This window comes from Protomyctophum parallelum (genome assembly GCF_964188405.1).
Source record: "Protomyctophum parallelum genome assembly, chromosome: 2".
Taxonomy (NCBI): Eukaryota; Metazoa; Chordata; class Actinopteri; order Myctophiformes; family Myctophidae; genus Protomyctophum; species Protomyctophum parallelum.
Window position 1 is genome coordinate 946,446 of NC_139699.1, and position 19,332 is coordinate 965,777.

Below are 19,332 nucleotides of genomic sequence, written 5' to 3' on the forward strand. Positions count from 1 at the left end.
ACATGCATAGTTACTGCAATGGTTTTACAGTGCTAGGGCACATGTATAGTTACTGCAATGGTTTTACAGTGCTAGGGCACATGCATAGTTACTGCAATGGTTTTACAGTGCTAGGGCACATGCATAGTTACTGCAATGGTTTTACAGTGCTAGGGCACATGCATAGTTACTGCAATGGTTTTACAGTGCTAGGGCACATGTATAGTTACTGCAATGGTTTTACAGTGCTAGGGCACATGTATAGTTACTGCAATGGTTTTACAGTGCTAGGGCACATGTATAGTTACTGCAATGGTTTTACAGTGCTAGGGCACATGCATAGTTACTGCAATGGTTTTACAGTGCTAGGGCACATGTATAGTTACTGCAATGGTTTTACAGTGCTGCCAAATGTAGAACCTCAAACAGCTCTTGATAGCACGTTTGTATTTATTCTGTCAGTTTTCCCCAATGAGAGAGGCTGGGAACACGGGGCTGTAGATAATGAACAAAAGGAATAAAAGATGCTCTGCAGGTGGCACACATTTCATAAAGGTCTGTAAATGTCCATGCCAGAAGTTATCAATAATTTATGGTTTTGTTTTATTGTCTATAGGAAAGAGATTTGTATACGAATATGTGAATTGTTACCTTTGTATAATAGCTATTTTTTGACCGTCTGGAGAAGTACAATCCAGGTCACCATAGAGTACAGTACAGGAAACTACTGTATGTTTTGTATGACTCAATAAAACATGGAAGGTTATCAACATCATCTGACTTTCATTTTTTAATTCATTACCTGAAATCAGACAATGTAAATGATGTTACAAGTACATTTTATTTAGGTCAAATAAAGAATTAAAATGCAGTAGTTAAAAAATGTAATGAAAAAAAAAAAGTAATATTAAACTTCCCTCCCTCGAATATACCGTAGTAACTGTACCAGTATATTTAACCAAGTTTTTTTTTAACCATATTTTATACTAAGTCGTACAACGGCGTTGCATGAATAGCGACAATCGCAATGCGAGCTTGAAGATCTGCTATTTTTCGTGCTACATTTTCTACAGCAGTCTAATTGGACCTATATCTCAATAGTCATCATGCTGTGATAATGTTTTTGCCCCTGTAAAAATATTTTCTTTCATGCAGCTCAATACGTGCCACCAACATACAACTATGGTTTTACTGGGAGGCCCTACAGTAGGTGAGTAATCTGAGTACCGGTATGTATTATACTGTACCATCTGCATACAAAAACAGAGGGATGCTTTAAAATGAGCACATGGATGTTAAAAATGAACATCACAGACAACTTGAAAGAAAACTGCTGTCTCAGGAGGTATGCTGACATTCATTCTGTGCATGGCCATTGGCACAGAATAGTCAATACTTTAAAAATAAATCTTAATTCAATATCTTTAGATGAGATTGATCATGAAAACTGATCAAGCAAGCTGAAGAGGCTGTCCACTCAGTCCTCGAGGAGAACAAGAAATAAGAAGTAAATATCTCTAGTCAGTTTTATGGCTGCATGAATGTTGACGCATCGTTCATTTGTAGCACTGACTAACTCAGTTTTGCGTTGTCTTTGATTTGCTGTCACCATGGGCCCCAAGTTAGGTTAGTGTGCTGCATTATTTCACACACTAAAGTATTAAGAACAAATATTGGCATTTTTGCTAAGACTAACCACTAACCACTTTAGCACTATGTTGGTTGTACATCAAACAGCGAAAACAGCCAATTTACAACCTCACAAATCGCAATACGTTAAGGTTGTAGGTGGCTTATTTTCTCAGAATGCTCATCTATCCCCGAATGATATACTATTTGAAGATCCAGATCAGTGGATACAATCCAGGTTTTCTAAACAATAAAAATAGCAATATCAACAGGAAGTTGACATTTTTATTGAAATGGTACGTCTTGCTTCTTCACTCCGGAGTTGCCCTTTTTATTTTAATGATTACATTCCCATTGACAATGAATGGATGATGTACGATGATAAGAGCGCCCTTCACTTCACACGGGTGTGATGTGTGAGTGGTATAGCCACTCCAATGAGCAGCAATGTCCGTCCCGTCTGTCCCTTTATTGTCTGCAAGTTGTCCTGTAACTGCTACACAGTTGACACAACAGTTTTTTCCCCTTCCCACCCTCTAACTGTAACACACAGGCTGAACACACTTCTGCATGCCTGGCTGACATCTAGCAGTGGATGTCTTCACTCACCTCAAGCTCAACAATATGCTCAAGCTCCTGCATGTTCAAAATCACTAAGAACCTGACAGTAAGCTGTGCTTCCAGGCACACATTGCGGTGACCCTACAACTGATCCAGAATGCCACAGCATGCCCAATCTTCAACTTCAGAGAATGTGAGCCTACCTATTCAAAACAATGGTGATGACCCAAAGAACAAGGTGACCTGCTACCAGACCTTCTGCAGGATATGATGATCCATCCCTACGCCCCTTCCCACACACATCTAACAAACACTGATCCCATCGCTACGTTACCCTGGGCAATGCTCCAAGCAACCTAGACTCCTGGCATGGGACATTGTGGAATAACCTCACCCCTAAGTACAGATTTAGCAAATTGTTATTTGTAACCAGTTGATAAAACCTCTCGCCATTGGTGAGAGTAATTCTAGATGGAGAAAAAACACGAGTACAATGAATCAATTCCAGATGGAGAAAAAAAACATGCGTACATGCAATGAATCAATGTGGGTGAGTAGCTTGGTAGAGGTGGACACGTGGCATTAAACCCAATTAAATGGGACTGCCATGCAATTCCCAATGTGCTATAACTGCGATGAGTGGCAAGCCTAAAAAAACCTAAAAGTTACAAATCGATTGTTGTGTGTACTCGGAATACTATGGCTAATGCATTACACACTCATTTCAACAATCACTCCAAATCACACAAGTGCAAACAGGTTGGCAGTAAGCAGGAGAACCAAGGCCCCTACAAGTGGCCTCATGGGACCAGGAGATCCAGTAATGCAGACCGAGGAGGTGGCACTCCTCTGTCCTCCCTGGTGGGGACGTGTGAGAAGCAGCCTGCAGGGGTTCTGAACCTCCTCCAGGGGTATCTGCACTTCACTAGGCAGGCTCGCAGTCAGAGTATCACGCACCTGCATGGGGAAACATTTGACTGTAAACCTTTTTTATTTTATTTTTTATTGACCCAACAATAGTGTCTTTTATTTCAGTGTTAACTTTACAGGGAAGAGAAAGGCTGTAGTTTCCATTCGTTTGGAATCCCCATCAATGGTGTCATTGCTAATCAAATTTCTCAAAAGGACACAATGCTAAAGTACTGTACACCGAATGGCGCCATCTAATAATGAGTGAGGATCAATTATATGTTAAGGTTGAAATTGATGTTCTTTCGCTGTGTGTCATGTCATGGGACAAATTGATTACAGGTAGCCTACCAAGTAATCAGGGTTATTCTATTTTGTCTCTGGGGAGACATTTGTCTTGGAGACAACTAAGGACCAGCTGCACCCAATACAATAAAATACAATACAAAAGACACACGGTGAAGCAACGCCTCACATACATTTACCCTACTACCCTACAACATAATATATCACCATAAATATCACTGTTCTAAGAAAAATGACTTTAGTTTGAAATAATATACTAAATTGGATACAAGATGGATACATTTTTACAAATTGTCATTCTACTGCAGGGAACTGTGTTTATAATCCAGCTCATGACCTGTTCCATGGCTCCAACACCTCTTTCCTCCTGTCTTTCACCACTGCAATATCTAATAAAGCAGAATGGCTTCAGGAAAATAACCTTTTAAAAGCTTAATGATACGTTAAATTACTGATAAAAATATGGCGCCGTACTGTACATCCAGCCACATAAAACGACTTCATATAAAATATGTCGGCTCTCCGGCTCACCCTCTCCACCTCCTCGAACACTCGCAGGAAGTTGAGTCGAAGGACACCAGCCAACTCAGACTCTGACCAGTCCCTTCGGAGGAGTTCTTGGATCAGGGTGGGATACTTGGACACATCCTCCAGGCCCAGAGGAAAGCTGCAAAGTACCACAGACATGTCGATATTACATAATCACCTGATCACAGTATAGCTAAAAGCTTAAATAAATGGCCACTCTCACAACAGTGACAGGAAAGTTCCAGTTTCCTTCCAGTGGTCTGTCTTGTCTTGTCACTGTGTCTCCATATCGTCACTGCATTCATTAATGCCCTGTTGTTTGACAGTGTCGCACAAAAGTGATGACAATATCCTACAATCTGGCAACTTGTTGGCAGCTTTTGAAACCTTTTTAGATTGATAAAGCCAAATGTAATTCTCAAAGTAGGGACACCAGGTTGAAAGTGGTTAAGTGTATGATGTTTAGGCATTATTTTCCAATTAAGGCTATATATACTTACTTAGTAGCGCCTTCATAGTCTCCTCCGATTCCTATTGACTCAGCTCCAATCAGCTTCCTAATGTGGTCAAAATGGTCTGAAAGACACGATGGGATTACGTGGCAAACCTGTAAGGTCATTAGAAATAATCTCATACATAAACCATAACATACTTAATCATAATAATTACATCATAACAGTTTGACTCACCAGCAACAACTGAGACGTTCGCTTGGCCCTTGCAAGCAACAAATCCACTATAGAGATTCACCATGATCAATCCCTGATTCTTTTTCTGAAACAACAACACAGGAGAATCTACTGCATATACACCCATGCCAAAACCGTGTATGTGTGTGTGAGAGGGAGGGTAAAAAGGAAGAGGAATGTAGATATGTAAAAAAACAAGATTAAAAGTCAGAAATGACTGGAACTTGAAGGGAGGGTGTGTGTGTGTGTGTGCGTACTATAGTACAAGGCATGGCACCCCTCACCACTTACAAGTCATCATTCTCTCTAGTATTGCACGATTTTAGCTTCAAGCGCTGAATTGATCAATGATGATTTCATTCAACCCCAACGTTCTTCTCACCAGTTGATGCAGTAGCCGGTCGGGAACATTGCGGCTGTGGTTGCAGATGGAGTAGGCCGAGGAGTGGCTGAAGATGACCGGAGCCTTGGAGAGCCTCATCACAGCACTAGCCGTGTCCCAGGAGCTGTGAGAGAGGTCCACGATCATCCCCAGTCTGTTCATCTCCTCCACCACCGCCTACAACACACAGAGAGAGGTCCACGATCATCCCCAGTCTGTTCATCTCCTCCACCACCGCCTACAACACACAGTCACACACAGTCACACACAGTCACACACAGTCACACACAGTTACGCTCATTGTCGCAGTATGGAAGAAAGACATTCTTTCCCACTGAGGACATTGCAGCAGCCATGTACAGACTGGGACAAACTTGCATTTACATAGATTGTGCATTACATTCACCCATTCACACACACATTCATACACCGATGGCAGCGGAAACCATGCAAGGCACCAAACAGCACATCAGGAGCAATCAGGGGTTCAGTGTCTTGCTCAAGGACACTTCGACACTAACTCTGGGGGAGCCCGGGTTTGAACTAGCAACCTTACGGTTACCATCCAGCCACTCTACACCTGAGCCACCGCCGCCCTAACCATTCAGGGCATGTAATAGGCAAACATTCTTCGTACATCTCAAGAACCACCCGATTGACTTCACACGCATGTCGCACCGTACCCGGTGCGACATGAGTACCCGGAAGAGTGCAGTGCTAATAGGCGTGAAGTCGGTCGGATCAGCATTTGTCCAGAACTGCTGACCTGACCGATCTGCATACAGGCCCCATAGGCATATATGGAGTTAATTAACCCCTTACTGATGACATCAGGATCTCCATATATGGGCATAAAAGCCACAATGAAAGCCATCTACAGACATCTCCATATGGGCATAAAAGGGACAGAGACAGACGGGTACAACAGGTACTCAACCTGCGTTGTTACCCACATCCATCCTTGTTCCTGCATGGGGTGATACCACAGGTCTGACCAAAGACATATCGTATGGGTCAAACACGTCTTTGAACTTGGCCTTCATTGTAATCCCACTTGCAGAGCAGACTGACGAGAAAACAATGCAAGCCCGCGGCTGGTGAAGCTGTTCAGTTTGAGTAGTAGGATGTTGGTTCCTGCCTCCTGTCCTTACAACAGACGTACATGTACAAATTCAGTAGACCAACGTGGATACAAAAGCATTGCTAAAAGATTGAACTTACCTTACCAAAGTGTGTCAGGCTGTTGTTCTGTCTTTGATAGAACTTATATGTAGTTGAGGAGGATTCAGCCCTGTCATGACAATAAGGAACACTTGTGCATTACTCATAATGCATTACGATATGGCTTTACGAACATTTACGAACTTTGGTCTCCTTTGTACAGGATGTACATTTAGACCTGAGGCTGATTCTAAAAACGCCTTCTAAAACCCAACCAACCTAAGAATTCTGAAAATCTTCAAATTTGTATTCAAAACTAGATGCGACTGAGGAATGCCCATCGTCTTCAGTTTGTTGTGAGAATCTGTACTGTTTACCAACCAAGTGTAGCTTAGTTATTTTCCAACACAACAGTTCGGGGGAAAGAAATCAAATACATCCATGATACCATCGTGTGCGTGCACAGGCTACCTCTGTGTCTGCATGTACATCTCTACAGGTGTACATGTGTGTTGCACAATTTTAGTTATGGACATTTCATGTTCCTTACACCCATAGACAACTATTTTCATCGTGTGTAATGTTATGAGATTAAAATAAAGCATAGACAGCGTACAAAATGTATAATATCTACCCCCCTTACCAGGGTGTATTGCAGTTATGACTGAGGGCCATGGAGCGAACACCCAGCTGGTAAAACATACGCAGGGTTGGCAGACTGCTGTCGATGGAGTGGCCTCCCTCAATACTCATCAGACATGCTATCTTATGTTTCATCTCTGTGTCTTTCAGTCCTGCCGGGAACGAAAGGCAGACACACACACACACACACACACACACACACACACACACACACACACACACACACACACACACACACACACACACACACACACACACACACACACACACCATCATGAGCAGAAGCACTAGTACACATATACTGAACAAGAGCTATTATGTCTGAAGTTCCATGCCAAGGCACTTATCTCCCAAAGACCTCAGCACTAAGCTTTTATGCTGGAAGTTTGAACACGAACTGCAGTCGGATGTGGCTCTGCATACAAATGTGTAACCTCCCACGAGAGTGTTGGCGCAGAGAAGGAAATGATAGACAGTGAATCTGAACATCACACATTTGTACTAATAGTAATATAGCCATCATGTGATTGTTTTAGACCAGAATGTTTGAATGTTGGTAAACAAAATGGGCATTTCCGGATATAATGTCTATGGACGTTTTCACAGTAAAGTGTTCAGAACATTTGCTGTGTCTAGTTTGTCAACCTGTGGATATTTATAACACAATTATATATTTCTAATAGGCAATGCGACACTGCATGCCTGCGTTATCTACTGGCAAATAAAGTTTAGTTTGTGGTGATGTCATGATGAATCGGTCTAACTCTTGCAGTATGAAAAAGTTATAGAACATTTTGGAATGGCCTGACGATGTGGAGATTGAAGTTTTGTTTTGTACGGAAACGCGTAACTTTATTCATACAAAGTTTAAAGAAAATATTTACACCTTGAAATATACAGTGGTCTTTCCACTGTTAAGTCACGTGCGTCACACATTTGCATGTGTTCATTCTCATTTATACATTTACATAAAACGTTAGGTTACTTTTTTCTTCCACATACAATTAGTGAAAATAGCTGATCTACAAGCTTACAACGCGTCCTGATGAGACACATTGTGAGCTTGTAGATCAGCTATTTTTGCCCGACATAGGAATGCCATGTTGAAAGTGGTTAACCTTTACTCTACTGGAGTCGCTGTAAAATGCTGGTCTACTTTACCCTGGGCAGATGTGACCAGCTCTAGGGCTGGGTACTCGGTGCACATGCGTCTGACAACATCTATCTGTTCCAGGGTCAGCCTCACTGCATCCTTCTCCTGGGCCCCACACAGCACATAGACTGAAAACACCTGACAATAGTGCAGAACAATCACGTAGGAGAGTGGGGAACACAACAACATGTCATGTGGTCACAGCAATAATAGAATGGAGACGCACGGTTATTACGTGACTCAGTATGCATAGTTCTATGGAGGACAGACAGAACGAAAGCGCCATTACAATTTGAGTGCCCGTTTTTAGCGGACATTAACCCATTCTGACCTGAGATCAGATTCATACGAGGTTTCCACTGGACACACGCTGGTCTGACGAACCCATTCTGACCTGAGATCAGATTCTAAAAATGTCAGTCGTTCTTCGATTTTTTTCAAAAATAGCAGACCTACAAGCTCGTAGCGCGCCACTCGGTGGCGCGCTATGAGCTTGTAGATCTGCTATTTTTAAATAGCTAAAGCATAACATGATGCTGACACCAAAATGGGTGCCCGGTCAGAATGGGTTAAACGCAGAGCGGTGAAATCAGCCCTCAATTGCTTCTGACAAACATACTAGGGGCGAGGCTTCCCTCACTTTGAGTGGCACAGAACACAGAACGTCGTCTTTCTGACAGAATTAGCAGTCTGGTAACTGTATTTCTGACAGAATTACCATCGAATGAATGCATTTCTGATAGACATGCGTTGTGATAAATGTCTTTGACAGAATTAGCAGTCTGGTAACTGTATTTCTGACAGAATTACCATCGAATGAATGCATTTCTGATAGACATGCGTTGTGATAAATGTCTTTGACAGAATTAGCAGTCTGGTAACTGTATTTCTGACAGAATTACCATCGAATGAATGCATTTCTGATAGACATGCATTGTGATAAATGTCTTTGACAGAATTAGCAGTCTGGTAACTGTATTTCTGACAGAATTACCATCGAATGAATGCATTTCTGATAGACATGCGTTGTGATAAATGTCTTTGACAGAATTAGCAGTCTGGTAACTGTATTTCTGACAGAATTACCATCGAATGAATGCATTTCTGATAGACATGCATTGTGATAAATGTCTTTGACAGAATTAGCAGTCTGGTAACTGTATTTCTGACAGAATTACCATCGAATGAATGCATTTCTGATAGACATGCGTTGTGATAAATGTCTTTGACAGAATTAGCAGTCTGGTAACTGTATTTCTGACAGAATTACCATCGAATGAATGCATTTCTGATAGACATGCGTTGTGATAAATGTCTTTGACAGAATTAGCAGTCTGGTAACTGTATTTCTGACAGAATTACCATCGAATGAATGCATTTCTGATAGACATGCATTGTGATAAATGTCTTTGACAGAATTAGCAGTCTGGTAACTGTATTTCTGACAGAATTACCATCGAATGAATGCATTTCTGATAGACGTGCATTGTGATAAATGTCTTTGACAGAATTAGCAGTCTGGTAACTGTATTTCTGACAGAATTACCATCGAATGAATGCATTTCTGATAGACATGCATTGTGATAAATGTCTTTGACGGAATTAGCAGTCTGGTAACTGCCTTTCTGACACAATATACCATCTGATTAATGCATTTCTGATAGACATGCGTTGTGATAAATGTCTTTGACAGAATTAGCAGTCTGGTAACTGTATTTCTGACAGAATTACCATCGAATGAATGCATTTCTGATAGACATGCATTGTGATAAATGTCTTTGACAGAATTAGCAGTCTGGTAACTGTATTTCTGACAGAATTACCATCGAATGAATGCATTTCTGATAGACATGCGTTGTGATAAATGTCTTTGACAGAATTAGCAGTCTGGTAACTGTATTTCTGACAGAATTACCATCGAATGAATGCATTTCTGATAGACATGCGTTGTGATAAATGTCTTTGACAGAATTAGCAGTCTGGTAACTGTATTTCTGACAGAATTACCATCGAATGAATGCATTTCTGATAGACATGCATTGTGATAAATGTCTTTGACAGAATTAGCAGTCTGGTAACTGTATTTCTGACAGAATTACCATCGAATGAATGCATTTCTGATAGACGTGCATTGTGATAAATGTCTTTGACAGAATTAGCAGTCTGGTAACTGTATTTCTGACAGAATTACCATCGAATGAATGCATTTCTGATAGACATGCATTGTGATAAATGTCTTTGACGGAATTAGCAGTCTGGTAACTGCCTTTCTGACACAATTTACCATCTGATTAATGCATTTCTTTTTTTTTTTAAGATATTTTTTTGCGGCTTACGCCTTTATTGATTTTTTTAAGGGATAGAAAGTAGGCTGACAGGAAACGGGAGAGAGATGGGGGGATGACATGCGGTAAGGGCCGTGTTGGGTCCGGGAGTCGAACCCGCGGCACACCGCGACTGGATCACCAGTCCGGTGCCCAGACCGTTACGCTACGGCCTGGGCCTGATTAATGCATTTCTGATAGAAATACAGTGTGATAAATGTATTTCTGAACCCTAACACTAACTCTAACCTCACAGACAAAACATTAAGTCTATAGACCACTATGCTACAAGGCAGTCAGCAAAACAGCTTTTCAGCACATAGTAGAAGATGACAACGCCCACCTCATGTAAAATGAATAAATAAATACTAATAAAAATAATAAATAATCCCTGTCCCCTCGTAGTTCTGTCAGAAGCCATTGAGGACTGATTTAACCCTTTTGCACATTAAACCCATCCAAATTCATAATTGTGGTTCATGTTCAATCCCCGACCCGGTCACCTACCAAATCTTTACACCTTACACTTCATTGTATTTTAGCAAATTATGAATAATCTATACTGAGTGCCACATATGAAATTCTGATTAAGGGTCCAAACAAATGAACACAACAATGCCCTTCTGAGCTTTTCTGAGCCAATCCTAGTTGGGGTTGGTTTATGGTCTTCAGATAGATTACAGTACCTGAGCTTGGTTTATGGTGTGAAGGATAGATTACAGTACCTGAGCTACAGTAGGTTTATGGTCTTCAGATAGATTACAGTACCTGAGCTTGAACGTTGGTTTATGGTCTTCAGATAGATTACAGTACCTGAGCTTGGTTTATGGTGTGAAGGATAGATTACAGTACCTGAGCTACAGTAGGTTTATGGTGAAGGATAGATTACAGTACCTGAGCTTGGTTTATGGTGTGAAGGATAGATTACAGTACCTGAGCTACAGTAGGTTTATGGTGAAGGATAGATTACAGTACCTGAGCTTGAACGTGCCCTGTCTGGAGGCGGCTGATGTCTGTGGCCACTTTGCTGACATTATGAAGGTCAATTTGACTCAGACGATTGTTATGAAGGATCCTCAACTGCAGGGCAAGGTCATTGTGACTGAGGTGGAAAGAAAGATGGACAGACAGACAATGACTGAATTATAATACTGGTAGAGGTATAGCCTACTGTAGTACTGGAGTGGAAATTATTAGACCTAATATGTTTAAAAGAATACATGCATAAGCTAATATACTATAGAGATGTTACAGATGTAGCTTGGTTTACCCATCAATAAGGGGAAATTTAGACATTAAGTCTCGCACTCTGTCTCTGTCTGAATATCCAGATGCAGTACTCAGGAAGGAAAGCAACAAGAGGATCATCATGAAGCCACAACAACCACAAGCCATGATGGAGAAACAGAAAGTGACTGCGTCAGTTCATCTAAAATCAGAGAGAGAGAGAGAGAGAGAGAGAGAGAGAGAGAGAGAGAGAGAGAGAGAGAGAGAGAGAGAGAGAGAGAGAGAGAGAGAGAGAGAGAGAGAGAGAGAGAGAGAGAGAGAGAGAGAGAGAGAGAGCATTTAGTTATAGTTACACTTTTTTAAACATAATACATAGCTACACTATGCTATCATATACAGTCATACTTATCATGTTTAGCAGGAATTGTTATTATTATTGAAACAATTCCAGTGGAACACTATGAGCAAATTACTCCCTATACGTTAAGAGTTTATTATAAACTAACTCACCTGCCAAAGTAGCCTATGGCTTGAGCAGCAGAGGCGCAGCGGCACTGCGCAGCAGACAGACGGTCAAAATGCCAACTTTACAGCATCACGCCCCCAGAGAGCACCGATAGGTCAGGCGCGTTATTGGTGAGAAGGGGCAGCTATCTGAGCTATGGGAACAGGAGGAAGACATGGAACCTGGTGTCTAGCAAGGCGCTATAGGCACAGCTCATTGGTTAGTACTCATAAGGCATGCAGCAGAGCCAATCACTATGCAGTGTCGTATCTTAGCAACTGTTTCAACGTTGAAAACACAAATGGACGCTGTTGTTGACAGCCAAACATCTTATCTACCTCGTTTTTCTAGTTTTTTTAGTGAGATAGAACTAAAAAAAGAAGAAAAACTAAGTGCTGAGCTGAGTGGGGAAAAAGATTTGGTGGATTTTTATGAAACAAAAGCGTTGCAGTTTGAAAGTGGATATTCAAGCTTTCCCTACAGCTGCAATGTTGGTGAGTTTAATGTCGTTTAATACAAGCAGATGCAAATTGGATGAATGGGGAATCAATGGATGGTTTATGGCAAGTCACGTCATATCATTATAATAAATCTAGAGGACTGTGCTGTCATGTGCCAGTTAGCCCTGACTCCCTGTCAGGGTTACAGTTCCTTGTTTATCAAGCAACTCTAGCTAGAGCAGTGGATCCCACACTTTTTCATGTCAAGGACCCCCACATTGACACTAATGAGCCTGCGGACCCCATTTGAAAACATAATGCCATGGACCCCCCCCCCCCAGGGACCCCCATAAGAGAAGATCTTTAAGGCTCTAGCAGTGATTCTCAACCAGTTTAATGTCAAGGACCCCCTGTTTGTCATGCATTAGTCTACGGAACCCCCATTTAATGGCATTTCTACCTCTGGGACCCCCAATTTATATTGTAAAATCTATGTTAATTTAACTCTTGAGAGTATACAAATGGAACCAAATGGACCTGCACTCTGGACCCTTACAGACCCATAAGGGTCCATTTGGTTGCAAACTATCATTTAGCTGGAGACCCCCTGGAACTCCCTCAAGGACCCCTGGGGGTCCCCGGGCCCCATTTTGGGAACCACTGGCTTAGTAGCTGTAAATGTGAATTTAAACCAGAAGAGTGGGCACTGAGAAGCCTGTATGCTTTGTAAAATGGTCTGAAATAAGGTCAAGTTTATGATTTGAACATTTGATATTTAAGGCTTAATATTTTGTATGCTGTTTGTTAAACCTATAAAACCAAGTCCTTATGGCATGAACTATACGTTGGAAGGGTTAGGGTAGAGCAGAGTTTTAGGTCAGTGCAGACTGCAGATTCATTCAAGTCATGTATACTTTCCAAATCATACCTTTACTAACATTTAGATTTAGTTTTTTTTGTCAATTTCATACTGCTAAATGGTCAATGCAATTAAGTACCCCAACACTGATACACCGTGATATTTTTAAACCATTAAGATCAACTAAATCATATTATAATGCAAGTAGATGTAATGACTAATATTTATTCATGATAAAAATAATGCATACTAGCACTTTTACTCTCTCAAACAGCTCATATAGGCCTACATGTCAATACAGGTCAGGTAGTATTTGATATGAATTATATAATATTATATTACCCGTTGTACCCATTGTCAGAGTATACGTACTAGTGAGGTACACGGTTCTACAAGCTGCGACGCGTTTTGAGCTTGTAGATCGGCTATTTTTGCTATATTCAAATTGGAATCCTGAGAATTTAAATTTTTATGTAATTTCAAATGCCTTTAATTATACGTGTGTTGAGCATTGAGCTACTAATTTAGACTGAAGTGATTAAAGCGGGTCATGTTTGCATGTGGTGGAATTGTAAACAGCTGGAACCAATATTATATCAGTATTCTGATATTACCCTGAGGGCCACATTAAGTGAAGGTGGGGGCCGCATGTGGCCCACCCCTGGTCTATGACGTCATCATGATGAGGTCTCCATGAGTCATCTGTACCCAAAGAAGGAGCCACATCCATTTATGGAGTCTAGTCCATTGTGTCATATATGGGGATTTGTTGTCCGTTATTGGGATATCCCTCGGGTTCCAAGTGACACGTCACGTGAAGCTTGGACAATCAAATGTTACATTTGATATTTATTGGGCAATCAAATCTTAATGTGTCCACCCATTCCACCCATAAGCCATTTTGTTTTAATACTGTATATAACCGGTAGTTAATATATATTTTTAAAAGATCACCCAATAGGGCTGAAAACTAATTTTTTTCATAATATTCATAATATGAAAGAAATTTGAATATTAAAAAAATGTAATATATTCGAAAGCGTCATCCACTCACAGTTAACAGTTTTTGTATTGAGTTGTGCTTGAAATGTACTGTAATTCTGAAAAAAAACTGTTAATAAATACTTAAATCAATCAATCAATCAATCAATCAATCAAAAGTATCTATGACATCTCCTTATTTGGGAAAGGTGACATCAGTCACCTATAACATTATGATTACTCCATATATGGGCAAGGTTTCTGTCACACTCTGCGCTCTTATCGTCATACATCACATTCCGTGCTCAGCCAATCAAATCATCTCAAATTTGGTACACACAAACACAAAGAATTTGACAGTTTGACACTGATCAGTCCAATGGTTTACGAGATCACATTACTACAGTAATGCACATGCACATACTACATGTCTGTCTGTATGTGGCCATGCACATACAGACAAACGCACACACAAAAACAACAAAAGCCCTTCCTACACAGCCATGGCGTAAAAAAAAAATCATGGATTCCTTGACGTACTGGCAGCGTGCACCAAGACATTTTTACGCTGAATTTAGTGGTTTGCGATTAGCCATGGACACACACACACACACGCACGTCGTACGCACGCACACAACGACATCATCTCCATCCGTCTGCCTGTGGAGATAAAAATAGAATAAAAGGAAAACAGAACAGGTGTAAAAACGTCCACCTGGAGGCCAGTCTTTACATTTAGGTTGAGCTGAGGTCCTCTTTGATCTCGTAGGGGTTGAGGATGCCAGGGACAGACATCTGGATCTTGAGTTTTTCCTCCTGGGCTTGATGAAGAGATGCCTCTTGCTCCTCCAGGAACAGGTCTGTGGTGTCCTCACCGGCAAACTCCTTGAGCTGTACTAGGAAGTCCCTAAGGTGGTCCTTGAAGGCAGGAATGTCGTGATTTAAGCTGAAAAGCCCAGTCACAAACACTTTCACCTGGGCATCCTGCAGATGAGGGAAGGCTGTCTTGAGCAGGTTAGCTACATATTCCTGGATGAAACCCTGGTTGTTGGTTGGATTGGCTGGATTCAGGCCTGTGGTGATCTTACCGGCCTCCACCAAGCTGAACATATAGGCCAGGATGGATGCATGCATGGTCAGACCAGCAGTGTGTGACGTGTCTGTGACCACAGAGAAGATGTGTTGCAGGATGTCACAGAAGTACGTCTGATAGAAGCTCTGGGCTGCTGCCTCCTCCTTGGCAACGTTTTGCATCAGTGTGAACAGAATATGCAGACCAGTGTCAGCCACATCCCTCATTGTGTGTTTGAAAGCCCAGATTATGGAGTCCAGGACCAGTTTGAACTGGGCGGGCGGGATGGCCAGGAATGCAGGGAAGCAGTGGGTGTTGACCTCTTGGATCAAGTGGAAGAAATGGGTTCTGTGCTCTGGGTATTCCTCAAAGTTCTTGTTGATCATGTTAAGTGTGCACTCGAACACAGCGTCAAAGATCTGCGGGATCTTGCCAGTGATATTTCCTCCCAGCTTGATGATGATGGTAGCCATGGTGCTGAGGACCTCGGGCTCACGGGCAGCGGGGACGTTCCGCTCGAAGTCAATGAGGACAGCGTCTAACAATGGAGGGACAAAGTTCTCCCCAACCATCTGTGGATCATTTGATCGACTAACCCAGCATGAGACCAGTTTCAGTGTCTCTCGTTTGACAGTCCTCATACTCCTGATCAGGGGCTCTTTTGTCACCTTCTCACCATTGGTCTGGATAGCAGCTGAGATGTTCTCACTGAGGCACTTGTATATGTTAAGCATGTCCAGGTAAATCTTGCCCAGTTGGATGATGAAGGGGTGCCCTACAGCCATACAGGCCCTAACATTGGTCTTAATGATGCTCCCCAGCTTTTTCACCGTCTCTGGTTCCTTCAGGATGTTCACATTGGTATTGGCTTGTTGGATGATGTTGTCCCACACCTGATTGGGCATCAGCATATATTTGTTTATCAGCTGTTCTTGTTTGGATTTGTCTGTTTGGGCAGTGATCATGTAACCTACAGCCTCATAGAAGGTGTGTATCTGCTGGGGTTGAAGGTCAACGATGATCGTGGTGATATTGTCGAGGATATCATCAACGAAGGGCCTCACCTCTCCCGCCTGAACCTCGGCAAAGTGACGCCGGCACTTTTTGGCAATCTTGATGAAGGTGTCACACGCCATGTCCTGAACACCATCATGGGTCTCATGCATGAACTCAAAGAGCTTGTTGATGACAGTTTTGAGGAACTTCCAGTGGGCTTTGAGGAAGCGTGGGTACTGACCAACAATGTACATGATGTTGGATGCAATGATAGCCTTGTTATCTTTCCCCCTCTTCTGCTCACATAGACCTAGCAGATCTTTGATGACGGTGACCAGGAACTTCTGCTCTTCCTCTTCGTGTATAGCCCCACTGATGGAGCCGATGGCCCAACAGAGCATGTTCAGGTTCTTCCAGGACCACTCTGTACCGTTCACCTGGTTTTGGAGTTTCTCCGTCATGATGCGCTCCGTGTTCTCAACGTCCAAATGGGTCAAGTACACCAGCGTTTCCCTCATGTTCTTGTAGAGGTTGATTGAGTCTGTGTCCTTCATGAACTCTCGGACCACTTCCCCCTGGTCGTTCTCCACCACCAACACCTCTTCAGGCTTGGCCATCCGACTAACCATCAACAGGCGCACCTTGGACAGGACACACGTATAGAGCTTTCGGCGACCAGTAACGTCAACGTGAACAATGTGCTGGTTTCCAGATAGCAGACCAGTGGACGTAGAGAAAGGGGAAGGGGTCGCTTTGTAAAGCTCAGATGCCAGGTGGTTCCAATATTCCAGACAGATTTTAAATATCTCAGTCTCCTCTACCTCCGACACCAACAGAATGAAGTGGAGAGCCTCCATCAGAGTCTCTTGGAGGTGGTTTTTCTGCTCAATGAGCTGACCATGCTCCTTGAGGAAGGTGCAAAGGAACAGACTGATATTCTGAATGAAGTTCTGTTCGTCGTCATTCCCGTTGTTGTATGCCAGACAGATGTTTGTGCTCAGGGGCAGTATCTGTTTGAGCTGACACATGGTCAGGGTGAAGAGGGTGATGAAGTCCTCCTCGTACTGTTTGGCGCTCACACCAGCGATCTCTGTCAGACAGTTAAGTGTCACATTTCGAAACATTGGCACCGTCAAGAACTTGTGCACCAGTGTGCTGATGAGTTTCTTTTCGAAGATGTAGTTCCATGGAATCCAGTTGAGAAACCGTAGCAGGGTCTCCAGAGTAGCATGGACTAGAGCTGCATTCTGGGAATTCTCCATAACAAATTCACAGAGCTGGAAAATGTGTGAGAATTCGCTGTGCATGCTGTCTTTGAGGTGCTTGGCCTTAACCTGGGTCATCTGCCCGGGGGAGAAATCAAAGACCTCCTCGCTGAGCAGTTTGAGGATGATCATGTTGTTCTGACAGAGACTCTCGCTTGTTCGACTCGCCCCCACAATGTCACTAATGAACGTGGGCCAGTGTTTGGGCCACTCCTGCTTCAGGATATGGACAAGTATCATGTTCAGTTTCCCAATGTAGGCCTTTTCTTTCTCCAAGGTTGATGCATCTGACGATGTCTTGATAATGAGACAGACAACATACTTTTTAATTTCTTCACATTGATTCCGTGGCAGAATCTTCCACCTTGTTTTAATAACAGTTTCCAGAATCTGAAGAGCATAGTATTTGGTGTTCATGTTCTTGGATAACTCCAGTATCTTGGCTACTCTTGTCCAGGCCTCTGGATGCTCTTTAAAGTGTGTCAGCACCTCTTGTGCCATTCTTTGCTGTGGTCCTACCCCGTGATATACACAGTTCACCACATTATCCAGCAGGTTGATGTCCAGTTCCTGGTTGAAGTCCAGCAGCTGCTGTGCTGCATGGTCTGGCAACATTATCAATAACTTTCAGGTGGGTTGGAATAGTGATTGAGCTGCTCAAGCTGCTGTGCTCTCCAAAGGGGAACTAACTTGACACCTGTTTAAAAAGTGCTTATATGCCTCCATAGGGCCCATGACATCACTTTGTCTCCACCTAGCAGCCACAGGTAGTAGGGTTAATTTGTGACTACTCATATGTGACATCACGTTGGATGACGTAATCACCCTTTTGTGGATTAGACTGGGGGACCGTCCATAACTCCGACATCCCATTACTCCGACTGCGTGGCTTTGTGTGCAGTCAGGGAGTCGGACCAATGACACGGCACCTAGACTGGGATCATTTCACATTGTAGTTTGTAGATCCTGTCTAGAGCAGATACGGAAACATCTGCATCTGCATGTGTGTGTGTGTGTGTGTGTGTGTATTACCGGCTAAGGCTTGCACTAAGTGGTACATACCAGTAAGACGCCCTGAGGGCGAGAAGCGACCTCGCATCCGCCTGGGTGACGGCAGACTGTTGGGCGAGTGCTGGCGCTTTGGCATGGGGGGGTCAGATCAACATATGGAATGAATTCTGTACTGGCCAGGCATATATGGAGCGTGTCTTGAGTGTACAGGGTTTGATGAGGTCAGATCAACATATGGAATGTCAGAACAGACCAGCACCATATATGAAGATCTAAGGGTGGCAGCTGGGGCAGTGTCTTGAGTGTACAGGGTTTGATGGGGTCTGGCCATATATGGAGAGTGTCTTGAGTGTACAGGGTTTGTATATATGAATAGAGACGGCACCCAGAGGAAACCCTGAGGCAAAATGGACATAGTGTCTAAATTTGGTATTGCAGTGCTGGGCCAAACACATGAACGTGCTGGTCCGTTTGACTATCATTGCACACATTCATGATGACACGTGCAATGATAGTCAACGGCCAGCGCGTTCATGAGTTTGGCCCAATCAATCCCAGAATGCACTCTGTTCCTACCCGGAAGGAGGAGTGAAATCGCCTCATGCGCTTTGGAGCAACTTAATGCAAGTGGATGGGAGGAGAAACCCGCTGCTGTCTCCATTAATATATACTTTAAGGTTTGTAGTACCCAGGGTTTGTACGGGCCTTCATTT

At 42.7% G+C, this 19,332-nt stretch overlaps 2 protein-coding genes across 2 annotated transcripts; both read right to left on the minus strand.

The window, feature by feature from the left end:
• Nucleotides 1-2,686: 2,686 nt before the first annotated feature.
• Nucleotides 2,687-11,652, minus strand: dpep2 (dipeptidase 2). The gene is made up of 10 exons (XM_083757852.1): nt 11,534-11,652; nt 11,239-11,365; nt 7,948-8,077; nt 6,788-6,938; nt 6,205-6,274; nt 4,984-5,160; nt 4,602-4,686; nt 4,413-4,488; nt 3,916-4,051; nt 2,687-3,126 (listed from the first exon to the last, which is right to left on the minus strand). The coding sequence occupies exons 1-10, from the start codon at nt 11,632-11,634 to the stop codon at nt 2,911-2,913; spliced, it is 1,269 nt and encodes a 422-aa protein (XP_083613978.1). The 5' UTR covers nt 11,635-11,652; the 3' UTR covers nt 2,687-2,910.
• Nucleotides 11,653-15,010: 3,358 nt separating this feature from the next.
• Nucleotides 15,011-18,223, minus strand: LOC310877145 (exportin-1-like; the record flags this gene model as incomplete). The annotated part of the gene is made up of 1 exon (XM_083790877.1): nt 15,011-18,223. One exon carries the CDS (start codon nt 18,221-18,223, stop codon nt 15,011-15,013), a length of 3,213 nt encoding a protein of 1,070 aa, XP_083647003.1.
• Between the last annotated feature and the right edge of the window lie 1,109 nt (nt 18,224-19,332).